At 42.5% G+C, this 20,176-nt stretch overlaps 1 protein-coding gene across 1 annotated transcript in view; it reads left to right on the top strand.

The window, feature by feature from the left end:
* The window catches only part of DGKQ (diacylglycerol kinase theta), a 77,876-nt gene extending 66,497 nt beyond the window's left edge, over positions 1–11,379 (top strand). The window contains exons 17-21 of the mRNA XM_048504418.1: positions 945–1,045; positions 3,233–3,379; positions 6,667–6,778; positions 9,248–9,400; positions 9,580–11,379. Of these exons, the coding sequence (XP_048360375.1) occupies positions 945–1,045; positions 3,233–3,379; positions 6,667–6,778; positions 9,248–9,400; positions 9,580–9,678 (612 nt within the window). The 3' untranslated portion in view covers positions 9,679–11,379. The remainder of the gene's footprint in view (positions 1–944; positions 1,046–3,232; positions 3,380–6,666; positions 6,779–9,247; positions 9,401–9,579) is intronic.
* The last annotated feature ends 8,797 nt before the right edge of the window (positions 11,380–20,176 follow it).

Below are 20,176 nucleotides of genomic sequence, written 5' to 3'. Positions count from 1 at the left end.
AAGGAGATCTGGCACAGAGCCTGGACACCTTGTGGGATCTTGCGTTGGGGAGGGTATTGTTTTTTAGTTGGAGATGGGTTTGGAGGGTAGCTTCTGAGGCAGGAGAGGAATGGCAGTGCCAGGAATGAGCTGTTGGAACAAAAGGAAGAGGTGTGTTGGTGCTTGTGGGGGTTTTTTTGTGTGCCATCCAAGGTAATGGGTCTGTTGGTGCTTCAAACCCCCTTTCCCAGTTCCATAATGCCACCTTACTGGTTTGACACCCACAGGATCTCACATATGAAAAAGAGCACTAAACAGGATCAGTATTTTGCACCAAGTGACAAATTGTTGGGCCTCTTTGGACTTGGCTGTTCCTCTTTGTATGAGTGGGGGCGTTTTTTGGATGGTCCTCTCGCTGGGACTGAAGGAGCCTTTCAGAATTTTCTGAGGGATTGTTTGGATAGCGATGGTGACTAGTACAGGGGTCTGCAACCTGTGGCTCTCCAGATGTTCATGAACTGACAGGGGCTGATGGGAATTGTAGTTCATGAACATCTGGAGAGCCGCAGGTTGCAGACCCCTGATCTAGTAGATTAACTTGTCCTACAGCGGAATTAGGAATTTACAGGGTTGCTTTTTAGCATCCCCATTCCTATAATAGCATACTCCTCTCAAACTACCTGACAATCTGGGGAACCACGAAGCAGGTCAGGTGATGTTCTGTGGGAGATGTAAAGCTACAGTCATACTTGACCCATAGAGCTCATTTGAAGGGGGTGGCAGTGGCAGCAAAAAACCCTCTTTTCTGCCACCATTGTTATTGACTGATTCATGTCTGAAGGAGTTTTTTCTGAATGGTTCAAGGTTTATTAGCTCCTACTGTGAGGGGAAACCACTTGTTGATCAGTGTAATGTTCTCATTCATGGTTTTTCAGGACTTTGTTTCCATTTGTGAAAATTTTCAGATTGTACAAATGAACAATTACTGTGGCCTTGGAATTGATGCAGAGCTCAGTCTAGGCTTTCATCATGCCAGAGAAGAAGAGCCAGACAAATTCAACAGCAGGTATTTGATGTCCCATCTTAAGCAAAAAATTACAATCATTTGCCTCGCTGGAGGGGGGCAGTCAGAGGAAAACAGTACAAGTGTCCTTATTTCATGGACCACTGCTGGATAATGTCATCTTAGAAGAAAATTAAGTTGACACCAGTGGTGGGATTCAGCCGGTTCGCACCACTTCAGCAGAATCGCTTGTTAAAATGGTGCTTGTAAACAACCAATTGTTAAATTATTTGAATCCCACCACCGGAACCGGTTGTTAAATTATTTGAATCCCATCACTGGTTGACACCCTTCGGGAATTAAGGAGCATCTTCTTCCCCCTGTAATATTTTATATTCTGTGTTGTACTTTCTTTTACCACCCCATGCTATTCATGACTGCAAATGGAGCATCAAAAGAGAATTATCCTGTAGGACAAAGAATGCCTTAGTCGCATTTGATTGTAGTGTTGTTGGGGACATGTCTCTATCGCTTCTTAGCCATGCCATTTGGGAATGCATGTCCCTTTAGAATCACATGCGACACCAATATAAACAGTGTGGTTCTTTTCTATGTAGTGTGAGCCATTGAAGTAACTCTGTTTAAGATAATACTCTTAAACTACTGTCAAGTTAGACTTTTGACTGTTGAGAATAATTTTCTTGATTTCTCAAATTCCACCCAAAAATAGCCTCGGTTTAATCTAGCATAAAAATCAGTTCAGTGGCTTCCATTGTTTAATAGAGCAAACGTTAGGTTTTCGCTGAAGTTAAGTTAGAGGCACCTGGGTCTTTTGGTTAAGTGAACCACTGATCGGAATAGCAGGGCTTATTTTTGAGTAAATTTTTTTTCTTCATTCAGCTTTGAACTTCATTTCTGGTTTGCAGTTCTCTGGTTACTGATTGGATACTGCTATTTTGCCATGTTGCGCTCTAATATAGCAGCTCTAATAACATTGCTCCAGGAAGGCTGGTTTGAACAGCCTGCTTGAGGTTGACGGTTGTATGAAAACAGACAGATTGCGTGAGGGGCCTTCTGTGGGCCTTGATAGTCATTGTGCTTGCTGCTGAGTCCACTTTTTGTCAGGTTCTTGAAATGTCTGGCTTAACTAGGGAAGGTTACCTTTCATCAAATGACCCAGTGGCTTACATAAAGGCTTGATCGAATACCTGATTGTGACTGCAGCTCAGACCTATCTGTGCACAAGCCCCCAAAGGCTGAATGTGTAAGGCTCCCGAGAACTGTGCAATCCTAGCAGTGATTGATGAGGCACCGCTGGGAGATGATCCTATGAAGTAGAACTTTGCAACTCATGATAAGCTTGTTGGAGTGTGTTCATATGATCCTTCCCCCCACACCAAGCAGAAGCAGCCAGAGTCCCGTTTTATATAAGGCCTCCTCCTTGGCCCCTGGGTCTGAAGATATGAGGGCTTTTACTCTTAGGAGTTCCATGAGCCAGAGGAAGAGCATACCAAGTATATATAACACAAATCCGCCTTAGCTTTAGGTCAGTGTGGTATGGAACATTGCTAGACAGGCTCAAGAACTGCAGAGGCCTCCTTGGCTTGGGAACTTTCCTGAGAAGTTCCCTGTTGGTCTTGTGCTGGCACTGCACTGTTCCTGGACCCTTAAAAACCAACTAGGGCCAATTGGCCGTGCTGGCAGGGGCTGATGAGAATTGTAGTCCATGAACATCTGGAGAGCCACAGGTGGCAGACCCCTGAACTAGGGGTAAGGGGTAGGGGGGATGGGGCTCTTTTGTACATCTGGTGCTCAAAGCGAGGACTAACATGGAAGAAATTTTAAAGAGAAAACCAGAGGTGCTCTTTGACAATGCAGAACCAAAGCTGTGAAGCCTTTATCCCTAGTTATATTCTAGACCAGTGGTTCTCAACCTTCCTAATGCCGCGACCCTTTAGTACAGTTCCTCATGTTGTGGTGACCCCCAACCCTGACATTTATCCATTTTACAGATGGAGAACACTGATTCAGAGAGTCTTTGGCGATCCCTTTGAAAGGGTTGTTTGAACCCCAAAGGGGTCCCGACCCACAGGTTGAGAACTACTGTTCTACACCCAAATTGATCTGTAGCTTCAGCCTATTCTAAGAAGAACATCTTCCTTTTTAACGGCATTGTATTCGTGAACAGAGCTAAATCCTTGGTGTGCTGTGAGTCTGCCTTTGCATTAAATGGAACATCTCTTTTTCTAGGTTTCATAACAAGGGTGTCTATGTGAAAGTTGGCCTGCAGAGAATGAGTCACACAAGAAACCTTCATAAAGAAATAAAACTTCAAGTGGACCAGCATGAAGTTGAGCTTCCAAGTATCGAGGGACTTATTTTCATTAATATCCCCAGGTAAGATCAAACCATTTGTGTGGGCATGTGCACCTGTGGGCACATTTTCACCAGCCTCTTAGTCTCTGAGAAATCTACGCTTGTGTTAAGACTGCATTCTATGCTGTGCCTTGATAACTGGTATAATCTCTCCATACAATATTTGTAGTGGTTATTTATAGCTGTACTCACTCTGGGCCTGTGTACCATACTGGACTCTGTCTTAAGTCACTTGCTGAACTTAACCTTTACAGTGGAACCAACTGGAGGAAAGTGCAGAAACTTGAGGGTTCCGCGCCTTTAGGATATTCAAGAAGTTGGCCTGCCCCACCCCCTGTATTTTTCTTATTTGAGTAACCCTTGATCCTACGAGCATGCTATGTTTGCATGAAGCTGTTGGGGAAAGGACTGTATTTAAGCAACAGATATTTTTTTTCTTACGGAAGGGTAGCCAGCAATATTAAACGGGAGTCCTGCAAGACTGTGAAGAGTTAACAACATTTTATTCCAGCATAAACTGTCTAGTCCATGATAGCATATGCAGGAATAAAGTTTCATTGGTCTTTTAGGCTCCTCAAGGCTCCTGTTAATATTTTTCTTTAAATAGAGGGTCCCCCCTGCTTATGCAGAGATCCCAATCTGCATGTGAGCGCCTTTTGCTGCTGCCTTGATAGGCACATACGACCGTGACATTTGCTGAGAGGTGACATAAGCTGGGGGGCTATGAGAAACTGTTCCTTGGGGAGGGGACCGACTCCGGGTAAACAATTTGGAAATTCCTGCCCTGTCTCTTCCGCCCCAGGGTGGTATCAGTGTGGCCTGGGATTACACAATATGACTGCCTGGGATTACACAATATGACTGTCAGGGATTCAGCAGGCCCTTTTCCTCACCTCTCTTTTGGTTCCCCATTGACTCACAATTGCTGGAAGCATTCTGAAACTCTAGAACAGTGGTTCTCAACCTGGGGGTCGGGACCCCTTTGGGGGTCGAACAACCCTTTCACAGGGGTCGCCTAAGACTCTCTGCATCAGTGTTCTCCATCTGTAAAATGGATAAATGTTAGGGTTGGGGGTCACCATAACATGAGGAACTGTATTAAAGAGTCGCAGCATTAGGAAGGTTGAGAACCACTGCTCTAGAAGCTTGTTAATTCCTCATTCGTCTGGTTTTCTGGAGATCCCCCCCCCCCCCGGATTGATTTACGAAGTCATCCTCACTGGGTACTGAGGTGTCCCCTGAATACAGGGAGACCCCTACGTCATCTGTGGATGGCTTGGTTTTCTGCTTTCAGGATTGGCATGCAGCTTCCATCTATGGATGCTGTAATGATTTCACCAGGGATAACTCCCACACTTTAGGTGCCTGGATTTGAACTATTTTTCTAAGGCATATTAAAATGTGCGAAGGCATCAAGTGCAATTTCCGCTGCGTGATTACCTTGCATCGGTGGCTCTGTTGATTCCCTTTGCTGCTGTCTTTGTTCATGGAGCTTGGGATGAGGACAGATAGTGATAGCATTGATTGATGTGGCTCAGCACTGCCTGTTCCAGCCAACTGCTGGCAGTTCTCCATGGTCTCTTCCCTGCCCTGCAGCCTGAAATCCATTTACCTGCAGATTGAATTTGTGCTCTTTTTGCATGCCCAACTGGGCTCAAAGGCAAAAAAGGTACATTAAGTATTAGGCACACCTGTTTCCTTCTTGGGGCACAGTGTGGAGCTGGAACAAAAGCTTCCACAATGCACAAGCCTTGGGCATAACACATAGTTGTATAAATATTGAATCCATAATCCAACAGTGTTTAAAGACTGTCTGGCTTGATGCAAAAACACCTTGCAAGTCTTGGAGCTATAAGTCTTTAAGACAGAATGACCTCTTTGAATGTTGGGTGAAATTTAAAACTCTTTAATTACATCTCATCTGCTCTATTTTCCCCCTCTTATTTTCTAACATCTGTAATCAAGAATGAATGACAGGTTTAGGATTCTGCGAGGAGTTATATTGCAAATCTGGTTTCTTAGAATAAAACTCCGTTGTGAATACAAGGTTCTAGAGCAAAAAGTTATATTTGCTACTTTGTGATATTTTATAAAATCTCTCTGATTGGTGGACTGAACTATTTCCTGAACAATCAGGACCCCAAGATGTAGGAAATGGTGGCCAATTTCCTAGTTAATACTTTGAAATAACCTTTTGGGCTCCCCTCCTTGCATAAATGATACATGCATACTCCTGATACTCTTTCTAGCTGTATCATTATGTCAAACCTATCTGGTGTACATTATATATTTTCTTCCTTTTTCCCCCTGATGCCTAATAAAGGTCTAGTTTGAGTTTGAGTTAGTGGACCCAACTGTGTACTGGGCATAGCTGCAGTCATTTTGTTCACATTAAAAGTGGTGTGATCCTGCAGCAGGGGAAGCATTTTATCATCTGTGAAGTTGAATCCATGTTGAACCCATCTCATGTTTGACCTTTTTTGATCCAGTGGTGTACATCTTGTTTCAGTGTAGTATTAATGTAATATATAAAATCACTTTCTGGATTGCATGGGCTATTTATTAACTTTGACACTATTCCACTGTGGGAGTGGTTGGGTAAACCGTAACTGTAGTGGTGAGAAGATACCCCCTGAAAGTGGGTTTTAGTAGAGGGTTAAAGCTTTCTGGAGGGGAATGTGCTTGGTTAGGAAGACCAGGGGTAGGGAACCTGCGGCTCTCCAGATGTTCAGGAACTACAATTCCCATCAGCCCCTACCTGCATGGCCAATTGGCCATGCTGACAGAGGCTGATGGGAATTGTAGTTCCTGAACATCTGGAGAGCCGCAGGTTCCCTACCCCTGGGTAAGACGGAGAAGAACTTCTAACAGGCAGAATGGAGGGAATTGACAACCCCTTTTCTACTTGTTGGAAACTTTTCTCAGTCTTCTTTCTCCTTGAACCCCTTCTCATGAGACTTCTGTAGATCAGAGTTGCCCAGAGGGCATCTCCAGCCATTATAAAGGAAGAGAATCAAAGGAAACATGAAAAGCTTAACTTCCTGTCCTGAAACTTGTAGATTGCATGTAAAAAGTGAGAGACGTGCATCAGTCTGCCTCTATCAGGCTTTCTGAAGAATATTCACAGCAGGCATGGTTTTCAGGACAAAAGATGTTATCTTCTGGGAATTTTCGTTAATACTAATTTAATTTATGTATGATATGGCATTTTTTGTAGAAGTGTTTTGTGCACTAGATGTAAAAAAGAGAACTTTTTTTAAAAAAACCAGTGTGGTAACAGTGGCCCCCTTGTTCTCCTCTCTGTGTAGCTGGGGCTCCGGTGCTGATCTGTGGGGCTCCGATAATGATAATCGGTTTGAGAAACCAAGAATCGATGATGGCTTACTGGAAGTTGTTGGCGTCACTGGAGTTGTTCACATGGTAAGTTTGGGTTTGGATTAATTAGGAAAAGATCCAATCAGAGGTGGGGCTACCAGGGGGTAAGGGGTGCGCCACGCAGCGGGTGCACAGTTTGGGGTCACATGGGGCGCAAAATTCCCCACTCCCCCTTCCCCAGGCCCCTCCCCCTTCCCCCTGCAGTGCCCCCTTGCGGCGCCCCCCCCCCTTCCCACACTTACCTTAGTTCCTTTCCTTTTCCTAGAACTTTTTCAGGCTGAAAAAAAGACCTGTTCACAGTACAGGCTAAAAACGGCCTAAGGATCTACTGTTCCCATCAGGCCACTTTTAAGCTTGAACTGTGAATAGGCCTTTTTTCAGCCTGAAAAAGTTCTAGGAAAAGGAAAGGAACTAAGGTAAGTGTGGGAAGGGGGAGGATATAGACTGCGCACCGGGCACAGTTTGGCCCAGCTATGCCTCTGGATCCAATAGAAGTTATAGTTCATCAGATGTCTGAATTATCTCATGGGTTTGACCTATTCATAGATGAAATTTTAAAATCATCCTATGGATTTAGGTAGTTAGCCAGTGTTGGTCTGAAGCAGCTGAAAAAAGTTTAGTCCTGCGGCACCTTTAAGACTAGCAAAGGTCTGTTCTTGGTATAAATTTTCATGCACATGAAAGCTTATACCAAGGGTAAAACTTCATTGGTTTAAAAGGTGCCACTGGATTCAGAACTTAAAAAAAAAATTATAATAATTGTTTATACCGCTTGAACTGATTATTCATTCATTCATTCATTCATTCATTCATTCATTCATTCATTCATTCATTCATTCATTCATTCATTCATTCATTCATTCATTCATTCATTCATTCAACTTTTATACCGACCCTCCCCCCCTTCCCCGGAGGGCTCTGGGTGGTGTACAACAACTAATATCATCTAAAATAACAAGAAGAGCACATTCAATAAATACATACAATATAATAAAATTAGGACTCTAAATCTCACATTAAAACCATTTAAAACACCGTATAAAATATCGCATCCGGCAATCTAAAGATCCCTCTGTGGAGGGAATGGAAAGGCCCAAGATGTAAAAGGCCACAGATGATAAAAAGGGAAGGAGGGGGCGCCATCAGCAGCTGGCTTTATCATATTAAAATAATATTAAAATGAAAAAATTTAATATATACACTATATTGACAGGTTATCCTACCACCAATTTGATGCTGGGGAGAAAAAAAAAGAACTTTAATAGAGCTCGCTAGCTGTTGCAAACTGGTTAAATACCACCCTCTGATCAGATTATAACAAGTATCTGGAAGAGAATTGGTTTGGAAAAGGCTGGATTTTGGCTATAACAAATTCTTGTGAGGCTCACTAGAAATCCAGTCCCTGCTTAGTGTCTGTAGTGAATGAGATAGGTGGTGCATCAAGCAATGAAAAGTATAACTAACAGTTCCTTGTTCAGCACATAAATTTTTTTTGCCATTAATTAAATATTTTCTTCCCAACTTTAAACCTAGCTAATATCTATCTCAAATGTTCTGTTTTTCAAGCAAGCATTCTGGGACACACAATTGTTTTCTAGAGTGGCTTTCAAACGATCTACTAGATTTATTTATTATTTAGGAAACTTGTATGTTGTCAGTCCAGAAATCTGCTTAAGGCAGCTCATAAAATAAGAAACAGTGCAGTAAAAACATCAAAGCGACAACACAAATATTATAAATAGTAAAAGGAGCCGGGGATATAAGGCAGCATAAAACAACATTTGAAACTTAAAATTATATTTAAAAAGTAGTTGCCCAACTAGTAGACCAAAAAAGCCTGTCTAAGAGGTAGAATCCCTTTTAACCCAATTAACTTATTTGAGAAAAGAAGTTAAATTAACTGTTGATTTGAAATTGGTAATTTACCACTTGTTGAACTTCAGTTAGCAACTTGATAGCAAACATTCTTTTTTCAGAAATGCCCTTTTAGGCTTTAATCTTGGGAATGTTTCATGAGATGATGTCTTTTACCTAATTTTTTTCCTTAGGAGTAAATATTCAGTATACAACAAGCACTTCAATTTTAGTTTCAGAGGAACTCCAGTAGAGCAGCTAGATTTGAGTCCAGTAGCACCTCAGAGACAGGCAAGATTTCTGGGGTGTACCGTTTCAAGAGTGAAAAGTATCTGACAAAAAGGAGCTTCTTCAAAAGATATACCTTGTTGGACTCTAAGATGCTACTGGACTTGAATCTAACACATCGATTTTGTACAGCAAGTTTTGATATTGTTGTGGCTTCTCTCATCAGCAATATTTCACACTTGGATGTAAGATGATTCCTTCTGAAAAAAGTGATGTACTAAACGTCTTTATACTGTACAGTCTTATACAAGTTACAGCTATGTAAGATGACTCTTCTCTTTCTCGATGGCACACCTGGAAAGAAACGCAGTATTCCTTCATGCAAATTCAGTTGCTTTAAGAAGGACTGTTCTGACTCTGTTTTGAATATAGGGTCAAGTCCAGGGCGGCCTCCGTTCAGGCATCCGTATTGCCCAAGGCTCCTACTTCCGCCTGACTCTTCTGAAGCCCATCCCTGTGCAAGTAGATGGAGAGCCCTGGATGCAGCCGCCAGGCCAGATAATTATTTCTGCTGCAGGACCAAAGGTAACACCTCCAGATTTTGTCCCAAATTTTTCTTTTTATTTGAAAGGAAAACCGGAAGTGTAGACCTACTTTTTATGAGAGTCACATTCTTCCAAGCCTAAAACATCTTTAAGAAAAGATGCATTTTGAACAAAGTTTGGTTTGATGTCTTCTTCACTTTTTAATGTTTTTAATTCAAGGTCCACATGTTAAAGAAATCGAAACAGAAACAGAAAAAAACTGGATACGTGAAAGACGCCAGAACAGAGAACACAGAGTCCGGTGACATGAGTCGTTGACACAGGGGGCCCCCTGAGCAGTTGCAACACATCTACTGTAGGCCAAGTGGATCTGCCTAATAAAGCTGTATTGTCTGGCTCAGATTAAGAAGGGTTACTTGCAAGCCTGTTGTTATACTCCATGTTTGTTGTATGGTGCCTCTCCTGTGGCTGTCATGAGACAGAGATTCATGCGTCACAGGTTGAACAGAGATGTTTGCATTAGGTAGCCTTTCCGTCAACCAGTTCCCAATTCTCGCTTTATGCCAGTGAAGCACAGATCCCGTTATGCTGCATATTTTACACTATTGTCTTTCTCTGTTTTAGCCTCGGGAGCCAACTATTTTACAGAAATAAGCTTTTAGTTTTTACTTAAAACAAATAAAGGTTTCTTGCTTGGAGGTTAAGTTAGCCAAGATTCTCTAGAGGAAGAAGAACTATATATACAGAGAAAGAGAGAGAGTCAGCAACTTACAAAACTGATGATTTTTATTTTGCTGAGTGATTTGTGCAATAGTGTTTATGTACGACCAGGAAACATTGATTGAGCTCAGCGGCATGATCCATCCTGCACTCTGCTGGTAGTACTGTCCCTGCGAGAGGTTCATCGCAGTGCACCTGGATGTCGCTGATCAACTGGAGGCCATTGTGACTCCAATGGAAGAGGGATCCAGTGAGCCATTCTGGCCCAGGCCTGCATCATGCAGGTTACTTGAACTCAGTTGTTAATTGCTGGATTCATTGCAAGAAGGAAGGGTTATAGGTTGCACGGGGGGATCAGTTTTCCGTGCACACGGCATTGTGTGGGTTCTACCCTCTATATTAGGTGACAGTTTATTTATAAGCACAAAAAGCTGAAGAAATAACCTCTTTCTGCACTACTCTACCAACCCCTTTGGGGGACAAACCCCTCTTGTATCATTTTTTGGTGGAAAGCACATTTTTAAATATATATGTATATACACTACAGGCTTCTGTTTTTTTACTATACTGGAAGCATGTGTATTTCTTGTTTCAAAATTCTCATCACTAGTCTGCTATTCCTAATGTTATGTCCTCATTATCCCCTCTCAACGTGCTATTCGACTGTTGCTGGAAACACCAAAGCTGATGATTATGGCACAATATTGCAGATTTCATGTTTCCACATTCTTTATGCTTTATTTATTGATACACTAAATGGAAATGTGCTGCTGTTTTTATTCTGTGTTAAAGAGCTGATCTCGGTTTATCCACCCAGATCTCTGCACGTGTCTTGCATTGATCCAGACGTCACTACTGATAGCATAGGAGGGGAAATGTCATATGCAAATAGGTCCATGCCGATCTTAACTCATTCTTTGTGAGGTGGTAGCTCCTCGCACTTCTTCACTTTAATTTCACAACTAGGATTTGCTAGTTCCTGATCACTCTTTCTAGTTCTGTGCTGCAGTTGGCTTTTGCAAGAAAAGGTTAGATCGTTGTCACAGAATATCTTTCTGTGCTAAAATTCAGAATTTAGTGTAGCTCTGGGAGCTCTAATAATAGCAAACAAATCATAACATTTTTTGTAGAATCACAGCATGAGTTAGGTCTGCAGTGCAAGAAAGACGTCTTCAAGGAAATATTTTGAAAACAGCTCCTTTTGATGAAGCCTCTGCTCTGCGTCTTTACAGCAAACTACGGTTTAGGCTTATTCCCATACTACCAAGATTAAAATTGGAGAATGGGTTGTTTTTCAAATTTGTTCTGGTAAAACTAAGAGTGGCTTTCTATTCCTCGCGAAACCCTTGAGTTTTATCAAGCATTTGATGAAGACGAATCGACTTTTTCAGTGCAGTCCTAACTAGTATGTTCATCATTTTAAGTCTGCTGAAAATGGTTTTAGTGGGGTACAGTTCTGCTTTGGAGAGCACTGCGCCTTTCAGTTTCTTAGATCCTTGTTGTTTTGACAGTACAGAAAATCATACAAATATGAACAAATGGAATACCCCCAGTTTTAAAAAAAATCTAAACCAGTGGTTCCCAAAAATTTTTGGACCACTGCCCCCGTTGTTCCATAAACACATCCCAAGTACCCTATAAAAACTGTTATTCAGAATAGCGGTTTGCATGACCCTCTAAGAGAATAAGAATAGAATTCAAAATAGTAACAATTAATTATAAGTTTATTCAAAATCCCATTAAAACTTTGTATCTTAATTTATTTAACAAAATTGATGAACTGGGTCAAGTGATACCAGCATTTCAAAGTCTGATAGTCATTTAGCAAGAATCTTAGATATCACATTTAGTAATTACTTCACTGCTCAGTAAATTCTTAATGAGATGAATGGGCTTGAAGTGATACCAGTTTAAACCAATGTCTGGTTTAAAGCCACTGAGCAGTCTGAAATCACAACATGTAGTAATCTGTGGGCAATTTCATTGCTGGAGAAAAGTTGGATGAGCACAGTAAAATCTCTTTCCACCAAATAACATGTCAGAAATGCAATATTCTGCATCTAGCTAAAGTCCCATTTGTTTTTTTTTCTTAAGGATGAGATTTACACCTTTTCTTAATCCTTTTACTGAACTTATAAAGGACTTAAAATGTTTGGCTTCGGCTGGATCATGCTCATGGTTGAGTTTCATGAACACACATCGCCTTCAGGGCCGGAGCGAGGGGTAACTGCGCCCTGGGCACGCGTTTGCCCTGCCCCCAGAACGCCCCAGAAGGCCCCCGTACCCCCTACCCCCTTGGTACTATGTGTCTGATTGCCTTATTCTGATTTCCTTTTGGAGATGCAGAAAAGGTTTGTTACTGACTATTAGACAGAAATGCATTTTCCTTAGTTATTCAGGTTTCTCCTACAAATCTTCCAACTGAAAAGGGATTTGCAGTAAATTCAAAAGCACACCACCAGGCCTCAGCGCAGGCCTGAATCAGTTCTCACTTTTGCCTCTGTTGTGCATATCTGTAGCATTTACTTGTTACTTTGTGATTTTAAAAAATGTTTACACAGGCCTAGATGTAGAGCATGCCTTAATTTTGCAAGCTCAGCAAGCCTTTGCGTTTCTTTAGACATGAGACACCCAGCATTTCAGAATTTCTGGATGAGCAATTGACAGGTTCAGACGAGTCTGCCGCCTCGTGGATATATGTTCGTTACTAAAAGGTTCTTATTACGCTGTTGTTGAAAGTGACTTGGTTTGAGTGGCAGGGACACGAAGATTTGAACTGTAGCTTATGCCTTGTATCCTTAATCGTTGAACTGTGTGCTTTTCTATCAAGCACTGTGTTGATGCACTTAGGTATCAAAGATAATGTATTCTTTTGCACTATGAAAAGCTTCTTCCCTCTACTGCCTTATGCAGTGTACTTCCATCTTTTTGTTAGTGCGTGCACAGAGATGAAATAGGCGTGTCCCACCAGTATTCATTATTTGTAGTGTGGCTGATGAAGCTTTCATTTGAATGATCTTTGATGGAAACCCATTGGGTTGGATCTGCTCTAAAACTTCCATGTTTGGAGGACTTCTGTTGAATGGAAGCAGGACCTCTTCCCTCCCACTGTGGCCCTAGTTGTCCCTTGATATGCTGCTCATATGGGACAGGGGACCCCACCCCAGGAGCAACATGGGGGAGAGCCTCAAAGTGGTGGCCGAAATTGCTACCCCCTCCTCCTTGAATGCACGGATCTTTTCAGTAGTATTCAACCCATTTTCCCTAGAAGTTAGATGCCATCACACCTGTTTACCTACAAATGGCTATGATCACGTGCACCTGAAGGGTTATCCCTTTGTTCATACCTTGCTTGCAACTGGAGATCTTCCTTGGGCCCACATGGCCTCTTTCCTCTTCTCTTTGGGGCATCCAGCATGGCTTCATGTTGCAAATATGCTAATGCAAAATACGGTTAATGTAAACAGCCACGGACGCAAATCTTCTTCACCCCCTCTGTTTTACAAGGGAATTATGGCCGGCATTGGTGCAGGTGACGGGTAACTATGCCAGGAAGGGAATTGGGGGGCTGGGGAGACTTGCAAATCCTAGTTCAGGGGTCTGCAACCTGCGGCTCTCCAGATGTTCATGGATTACAATTCCTATCGGCCCCTGCCAGCCTGGCCAATAATGATGGAATCACCCTTTCTTCAGATCAAAAACTTCAAAAATTTCAGCTTGAAATTATGAATACCATTTTTGTAAAAAAAAAAAAAGAAGAAGAAGAATCTGTTCACATGCTTACTCCAATTGGCCAGGCTGGCAGGGGCTGATGGGAATTGTAGTCCATGAACATCTGGAGAGCCGCAGGTTGCAGACCCCTGTCCTAGTTGGTAGAGAGCTAACATTGTGTGTCCTTTGGTATGTTGCCTTTGTTGAAGAGAGCCAAACATAGGGCCATTTAAATGCGCACATTGTGTTTTTGTACACGATGCCCAGGTTTGCACTCATGTGGTTCTGTTGTGGATATGGCTGGACCATTGTGTTTTTGCAGTTCTGTACAGTGGGAAGTTGATGCAGACCTGGCTTCTCGGTGTTTGAAATCCATATTGGGCCATTCTTCCAAGTACATTCTCTCTAAGCACAAAACGCTCATATAAGCAAGCTGCCGAGAGCGTAAGGACAAAAACATAATGATGGAATCACCCTTTCTTCAGATTGAAAACTTCAAAAATTTCAGCTTAAAATTATGAATACCATTTTTGTAAAAAAAAAAAAAAATCTGTTCACATGCTTACTCCAGTTTGCAATTGTAAACTGGATTATTTCCTGAAAAACTCCTCTCTTTTTTTTGGATTTTCGAACCTTTATGCAAATTAAAGCACATCAGCATTTTGATTTAAGATCAGGTGTGTAGTATTTCTGTGGAAGTTGAAGGGTACTCATATAGCTGATTTTTTCCTTAATGTTCTTCTGGAGATGAACACGAAATAAACATATTGACTATTGCAGTTAACTCGAGCTGCATTTAATACATTGAAATGTGTTTTTTTTTAATTTAAATATAATTGACTCCTAGGTATAAGTGCAGTGCAGACTTTCTACCTAAGAGCCGGAGTAGAATAGCATAAATTTGCCTTGCCTCTTCCGTGCTTGTTCTTTATTCTTGATTATGAACTGTGCATACAGGTGTGATTCACACAGGTGTAAGTTCCAGTTTCGTAATGTAAAGAGTATTTTGGTTTGGGTCTACACTTGTGGAGCTGTGTGTCAGCCCCTATGTAACTGACTCTAAAGCAGATGTGGGGTGATCTCGCCATCCCCTTGCATATTAGATTGAATTATCTGTATCACATTGCTGCGTATAGTGAATAATACGTAGACCATTGTGCCCTTTCATTTTCATGGTAATAGATTAGCACAATTGTTCATTGCGACCCTTCAACAGAATAATCTACGCGGCTTCGCTTCCTGACAGGAATCTGACAGGTCCATTAAGCCGAAGCGCTGTGACTTCAGCCACCAATGGGGCCATGTCAGTTTGAATCAGCGTCCTTCAGACTGGCCAGGGAGTGTGAGTCGGGCTGTGAATATACTGGAATAAATGTTTTTTTTGTTGTCTAAGTTTTGCACTGAATGTAAAGCTGTTCTTTGTGCTGCTTCTGGGAGCCAAACTTGACGTTGTTTTTGTGGCTGGTGTGCAGTTTGACCAGTGCTTTGATGTTTACAGGATGGCAACCTGTTGATTGTAAACGTACACAGTGGTGCCCTGCTTCCACGGGAAGGCTTTGCTGTGCTTTTGACGACGAACGGAATAGTTTGCATTCCTGATGAGCCCCTCTTAAGTCCAACCTTTCTGAGAACTTCTGATTTTTGACTGTGGCTTTTGACTTTTCTATTGAGGACAGAATGAGCAAAGTTTGTATTGACACAAGTGTTGAATAGAATATTTCTTACGAGGTTTATATTTTCTGAAGATAATTTATAAAGAAGGTTTTATATGCAATTGTAGTAGTGTTGATGCGGTGGCCTATTGATCATGTAAACAGATGTATAGTATCTAGTCTATTTCAACTTTTTTCCCCTCATGCAAATGTATGCATTTGTCACATGTGTGTTTGTGTATCCCTTTCAATGTTGCACTTCTATTTCTTGGAACGTCTTGGAGGATGAGTATAGTACTGTGGTGGCAAACCTATGGGTCTCCAGATGTTCATGGACTACAATTTCCATCAGCCCCTGCCAGCATGGCCAATTGGGCTCATGGGAATTGTAGTCCATGAACATCTGGAGTGCCATAGGTTCACCACCACTGGTATAGTATATACCAAATGTCCTACACAAGTATTGCTTCTGTGCAGGAGATTTCTCATGTGCACACTGTTGCATGAGACTGAATCCCTGGCATCTTTCCTGTGTGAAGCCCCAATCGATGGCAGTTTGTTTTGATGTATACATGAGCACGAATGTTCCTCACGGTGACAATGTATGCAAAATACTACATGCAGCTTCCTACAACAGAGAAGGATATCTTTGTATGAAATTTGGCATGTACGACGTAACCCTTTTCAGGGAGGAAGAAACTGTATGGGTTGTGCTCTTATAGTTGCACTCAACTCTCTTTCAATCATGCTCGTCTTCCACGCTTCTCTACCAATGAGAATACAAATAGCTGCTTAGGTTTAAATGTTTGCATGCGATTTTTTCCCCTAGACTTGTGGCTCCAAGTCGGTGGTTCTTAAGCTGGCCAGGCCCACGAGCAGGCCTGGCTGTCACTCTTGGTGAACTCAGAGTCTACCCCGGCACACATTGCAGACGGGGCTGGATCCATTGGTCTGCTTAGTCAAGGATCGTGGCTCTTCCCTTTCTTCCCCTCCCTGGAAAGGTGGATTCATAGGGTTGCTGGACCTATGTGGAGTAATATCCATGGGGGTGGGTGGACTGCAGTGAAAAGAAGGAAAGGGCAAAACTATTCCCTCCATCTTCCACTGCCTTGCCTGGCCTTGAAAAGGATATCTGAGAGAAGGGAAAGAGGAGAAGACTCACCAGTGGATCCAACCTACTGCCTGCCACTGAACGGGGCAGAGAGAGAGATAAGTAATCACGGGGAGTTTGATGTGCCGATACTGATCATCTCATTGAGGGAACCCCTGATGAGCCTCAGAACAGTTTGAAGACCACTGTGCTGAATCAATTCCTATTGCTTGATCCCAACAATAGTCTGCCCACATTTTTGTTTCACTCTGTTAAAAGCAAATCAGTCTTACTTCATTTGTCTTTCTTGAACCCGTTCCTATTTTACTACTTCTGGCCAAATATGTACCAGTAAAGAATGTATTGCTTTCAGTGCTCCAGAAAAACCAGCAATTGCTCTGCCCTTTTTACGAACAGTGAAAATATGGAAAAGTTAAAACCTGTGTGTTGTAAATGGGCAAACATAAATTTGCGCAATTTAAGATCTATCACAGGTGGATCCGTTTCACAGGAAGAAGGCAAAGCAAAACTGATCAGGTGAAAACTGCATATTTCAAGGTGCGGCTGTACCCAAGACACAAACTTCAAAAGCAGTTTCATTCTCGTGGCTTCCTGCAAAGAATCCTGGAAATAGTAATCGGGTGAGGATGCTGAGAATTCTCTGTGGGAGATCCCTAGGACCTCCCCCCCCCCTGCATACACCCCCCCTCTGAGTTGGTATGGGCTAAATAGTTTTGATTTCTGTCTCTAGAAAAGAAGAGAATGAGGTCTGTAAAGACATCAACTAAACTATATCCTCTATTCCAGAGTATTCAGCTGGTGAGTTTTAGCTGGATTATGAAATACTAACTCATCCAGTGGTTCTTGTACCGAGATGGGTAGGGGTCCACTGAGAGCACAGGACTTCTGGGGTGGGGGTGGGGCATCCTGGAGCAGGCAAGGAATCTCCCTGCTTACTATGAAAGATGCAGAGAAGTATCCAAACATGTCTGGGTGCAGTCCTTTCTCCCTTGCCTCTTTCAGGTCTGGCTTGGCATAGGAAGTCTACGATGGCTAATTGTAGACTCCTTTTTAAAAATTCCAGTGTTGGATTAGTGCACCAGGGTGTTTTGTACAAGGATTCCACATGTTCACCTGCCAAAGTGAGTTCAGGAAGTGTCTTTCATTGACCAGGAGGACTGTATTCAGAAAGTTTGAGCTACACTAACCTACATTGGTCTAGACCTGTGAATAAGCTGAGCAAAATGTAGTGGTTAGTACCTTTAAACATGTCCCAGGTTATGCTGCAATGTAAGGCACAGGTGACAACCTGGAATCGTTTGCCTGTTGTGTAGTACTTCCTCTTTGCAATGTGTTTGCTTCATAGTTATCCAAAGAGTAATTGTAATATTATACACTTTGGGTGAGCACTGTCCGCATCGTGCCTAAGCAGAAGCTAGAAATGCACATCATACCTTTGTTTACTTGCTCCTTTCCAGTCTTAAACAGGGTTTTTATTGTGTATCGAGTTTCTGGTTGCCTGTCCTTGCAAAAAACCTCGTCTATTGAATTCTCAAATCTGAAACGTAATAACTGTAAAAAAATAATAATTTATATGGCGTGCTCTTTCTTTTTTGTATTTAAATATCTTGTTGTCTTCAGAATATATTCTTTGGGAGATTCTGTATATATTTTTGCTATGTATTTTGTGTTTGTGTTTTCATTTTGATTGTATATTTTTGCACTGTTTTGAGATTCTGTATTAAGTGCTTTGTGAGTCTTGGACTTCTGATTAGAATTTGTCTGTGACAAATACAACTACAAATTTCTGTTTTGCCCTGGATATGTTTGTTGTGATTTTTTTTTCCTGCTGTGGGTGAGCTTGTTCAAAGGCGTTACCCAACGAACTTACAAAAGATTCCCCTCTAAAGCCCACAAATACACTGTTACTTGTGACCAGATGAGCAAATATAACATTTCTATAGGCCAGTGACATCTCTGAATATATTTGCAAGCCTGCTATGGAGGAGAATGTAAATTTGCTCCACTTGTTTGTTCTCCTTCCTTACCAGCTGTAGTGATTGCACAATATGGATCATGTTACTGGAATGATTTAACATGTACTTTCATCATCCTTATTTCTTACATTTGTATTCTTTCCCAGACAGCCAGGGTTTTCCCATTTAATCATCTCAGCTGTCCTTTGAGTTTAAGGCTTGGTGCATGATCCTGAACCAAACGCTCATGCCTCAGGATTCCAGTGACTAACTCTGTTCTCCATCATGTACCTGCCAGGGGAAGGAGTTGTTGGTTGGCCCACTGCTACACTTTGGTACCACTGCCACCGGGGATCAAACCACGTGTAATGGGGTGGATTCTTTTTGGTGCTCCGGCTCTAGAGGTGACCGTGAGGATGATTTTTGTTTTATGGGGTGCACATTTATCCAGAAGTCTCAGCAAGGTTCCACCTGCTGGTGGTACTGCCCTCCATCACCTGTATTTCAATGGCTTCCTTTCCAGTCATGACACTCTGTTGCAAGTTGCAGCAAAAACATGTCAAGACCTCCCATCCTATCTCCATGCTTTGGCCCCAAGCTTTGCCCTGCCTCTGTGTGATGATGAGCTTCAGCCAGGCATCTCTGTGCCTTGGGTCACTTCTTTTGCTTTCCTCTGCAAAGACATATCTCCAGGCAGGTCTCTTTTCATCATCTTCATCTATATATATAAAAAGCTAACAGTGTTTTTGTTGATGATAATATAGCTCAGTAACTGCTGGGCCAATTCCTCTGAAAATTCCCAACCACTATAGTCAGCCAGGCGAGAGTGTTTTTAGATGTTCACATACCTGAAATTTCACACCTGGCCCAGGTAAAACGCCTTCTTCCTGGCGCTCCATGGTGAAGGACATGCAGCTGCCTGTGTGTAACTGTCACCCTTAGAATGTTCGTGCTGAATAGAATGTTCACTCAGATGGCCAGATATGAGCAGTGAAAACAGTACATAGGCAGTAACTCGAGTGGAAGTGAAACACATACACAAACATACACACGAGGGAGAGGGAAGGGAGGGAGAGGGAGGTGTGGCATGCAAGGGAAGAGAAGTGAGAGAGGGGAGAGAGTGAGGGGTGGCATGCAAGGGAGGGGAGCAAGGGGGCCCAGCATCTTGATATGACCCACCCACCCTAATGGAGGGAAGGGAGGAAGGGGGAAGGGTGGCATGCAAGGGAAGAGAAGTGAGGGAGGGAAGAGAGTGAGGGGCGACATGCAAGGGAAGGGAGGGAGGGGCCAGGCACCCTGGATTCCCTGAATACTGCAGTTACAGTTAAGAAAACCAGGCACGCATTACTCAGGAGTAAGCTCGGTACAGCAACCGTGACATACTTTGAATTGCTATGTCACGCCCCTCAGAGGGTTTCCTCAGAAGTGACACCCATTGCCACCAACCAAACTTACTCCCAGGTAAAGGATCATGACCAGCCAGCCTAGATGTGTGGGAGGGGTGCCTTTCCATTCCCCACCCCCAAGGAATGCAGGCACACACATCAATGACATCGCACAGTATCAGGCTGCATGTTTGCATGAGCACATACTGCTGGCCTCTGCAATTGATTTGCTGCTATTGTTCCTTTCCCATTTCACTACAATAAGCCACAGCAACGCGTGGC

Source organism: Sphaerodactylus townsendi, linkage group LG07 (genome assembly GCF_021028975.2).
Source record: "Sphaerodactylus townsendi isolate TG3544 linkage group LG07, MPM_Stown_v2.3, whole genome shotgun sequence".
Taxonomy (NCBI): Eukaryota; Metazoa; Chordata; class Lepidosauria; order Squamata; family Sphaerodactylidae; genus Sphaerodactylus; species Sphaerodactylus townsendi.
Note: the sequence above shows the minus strand (reverse complement) of the source record. Positions and strands in the feature narration are given on the sequence as shown.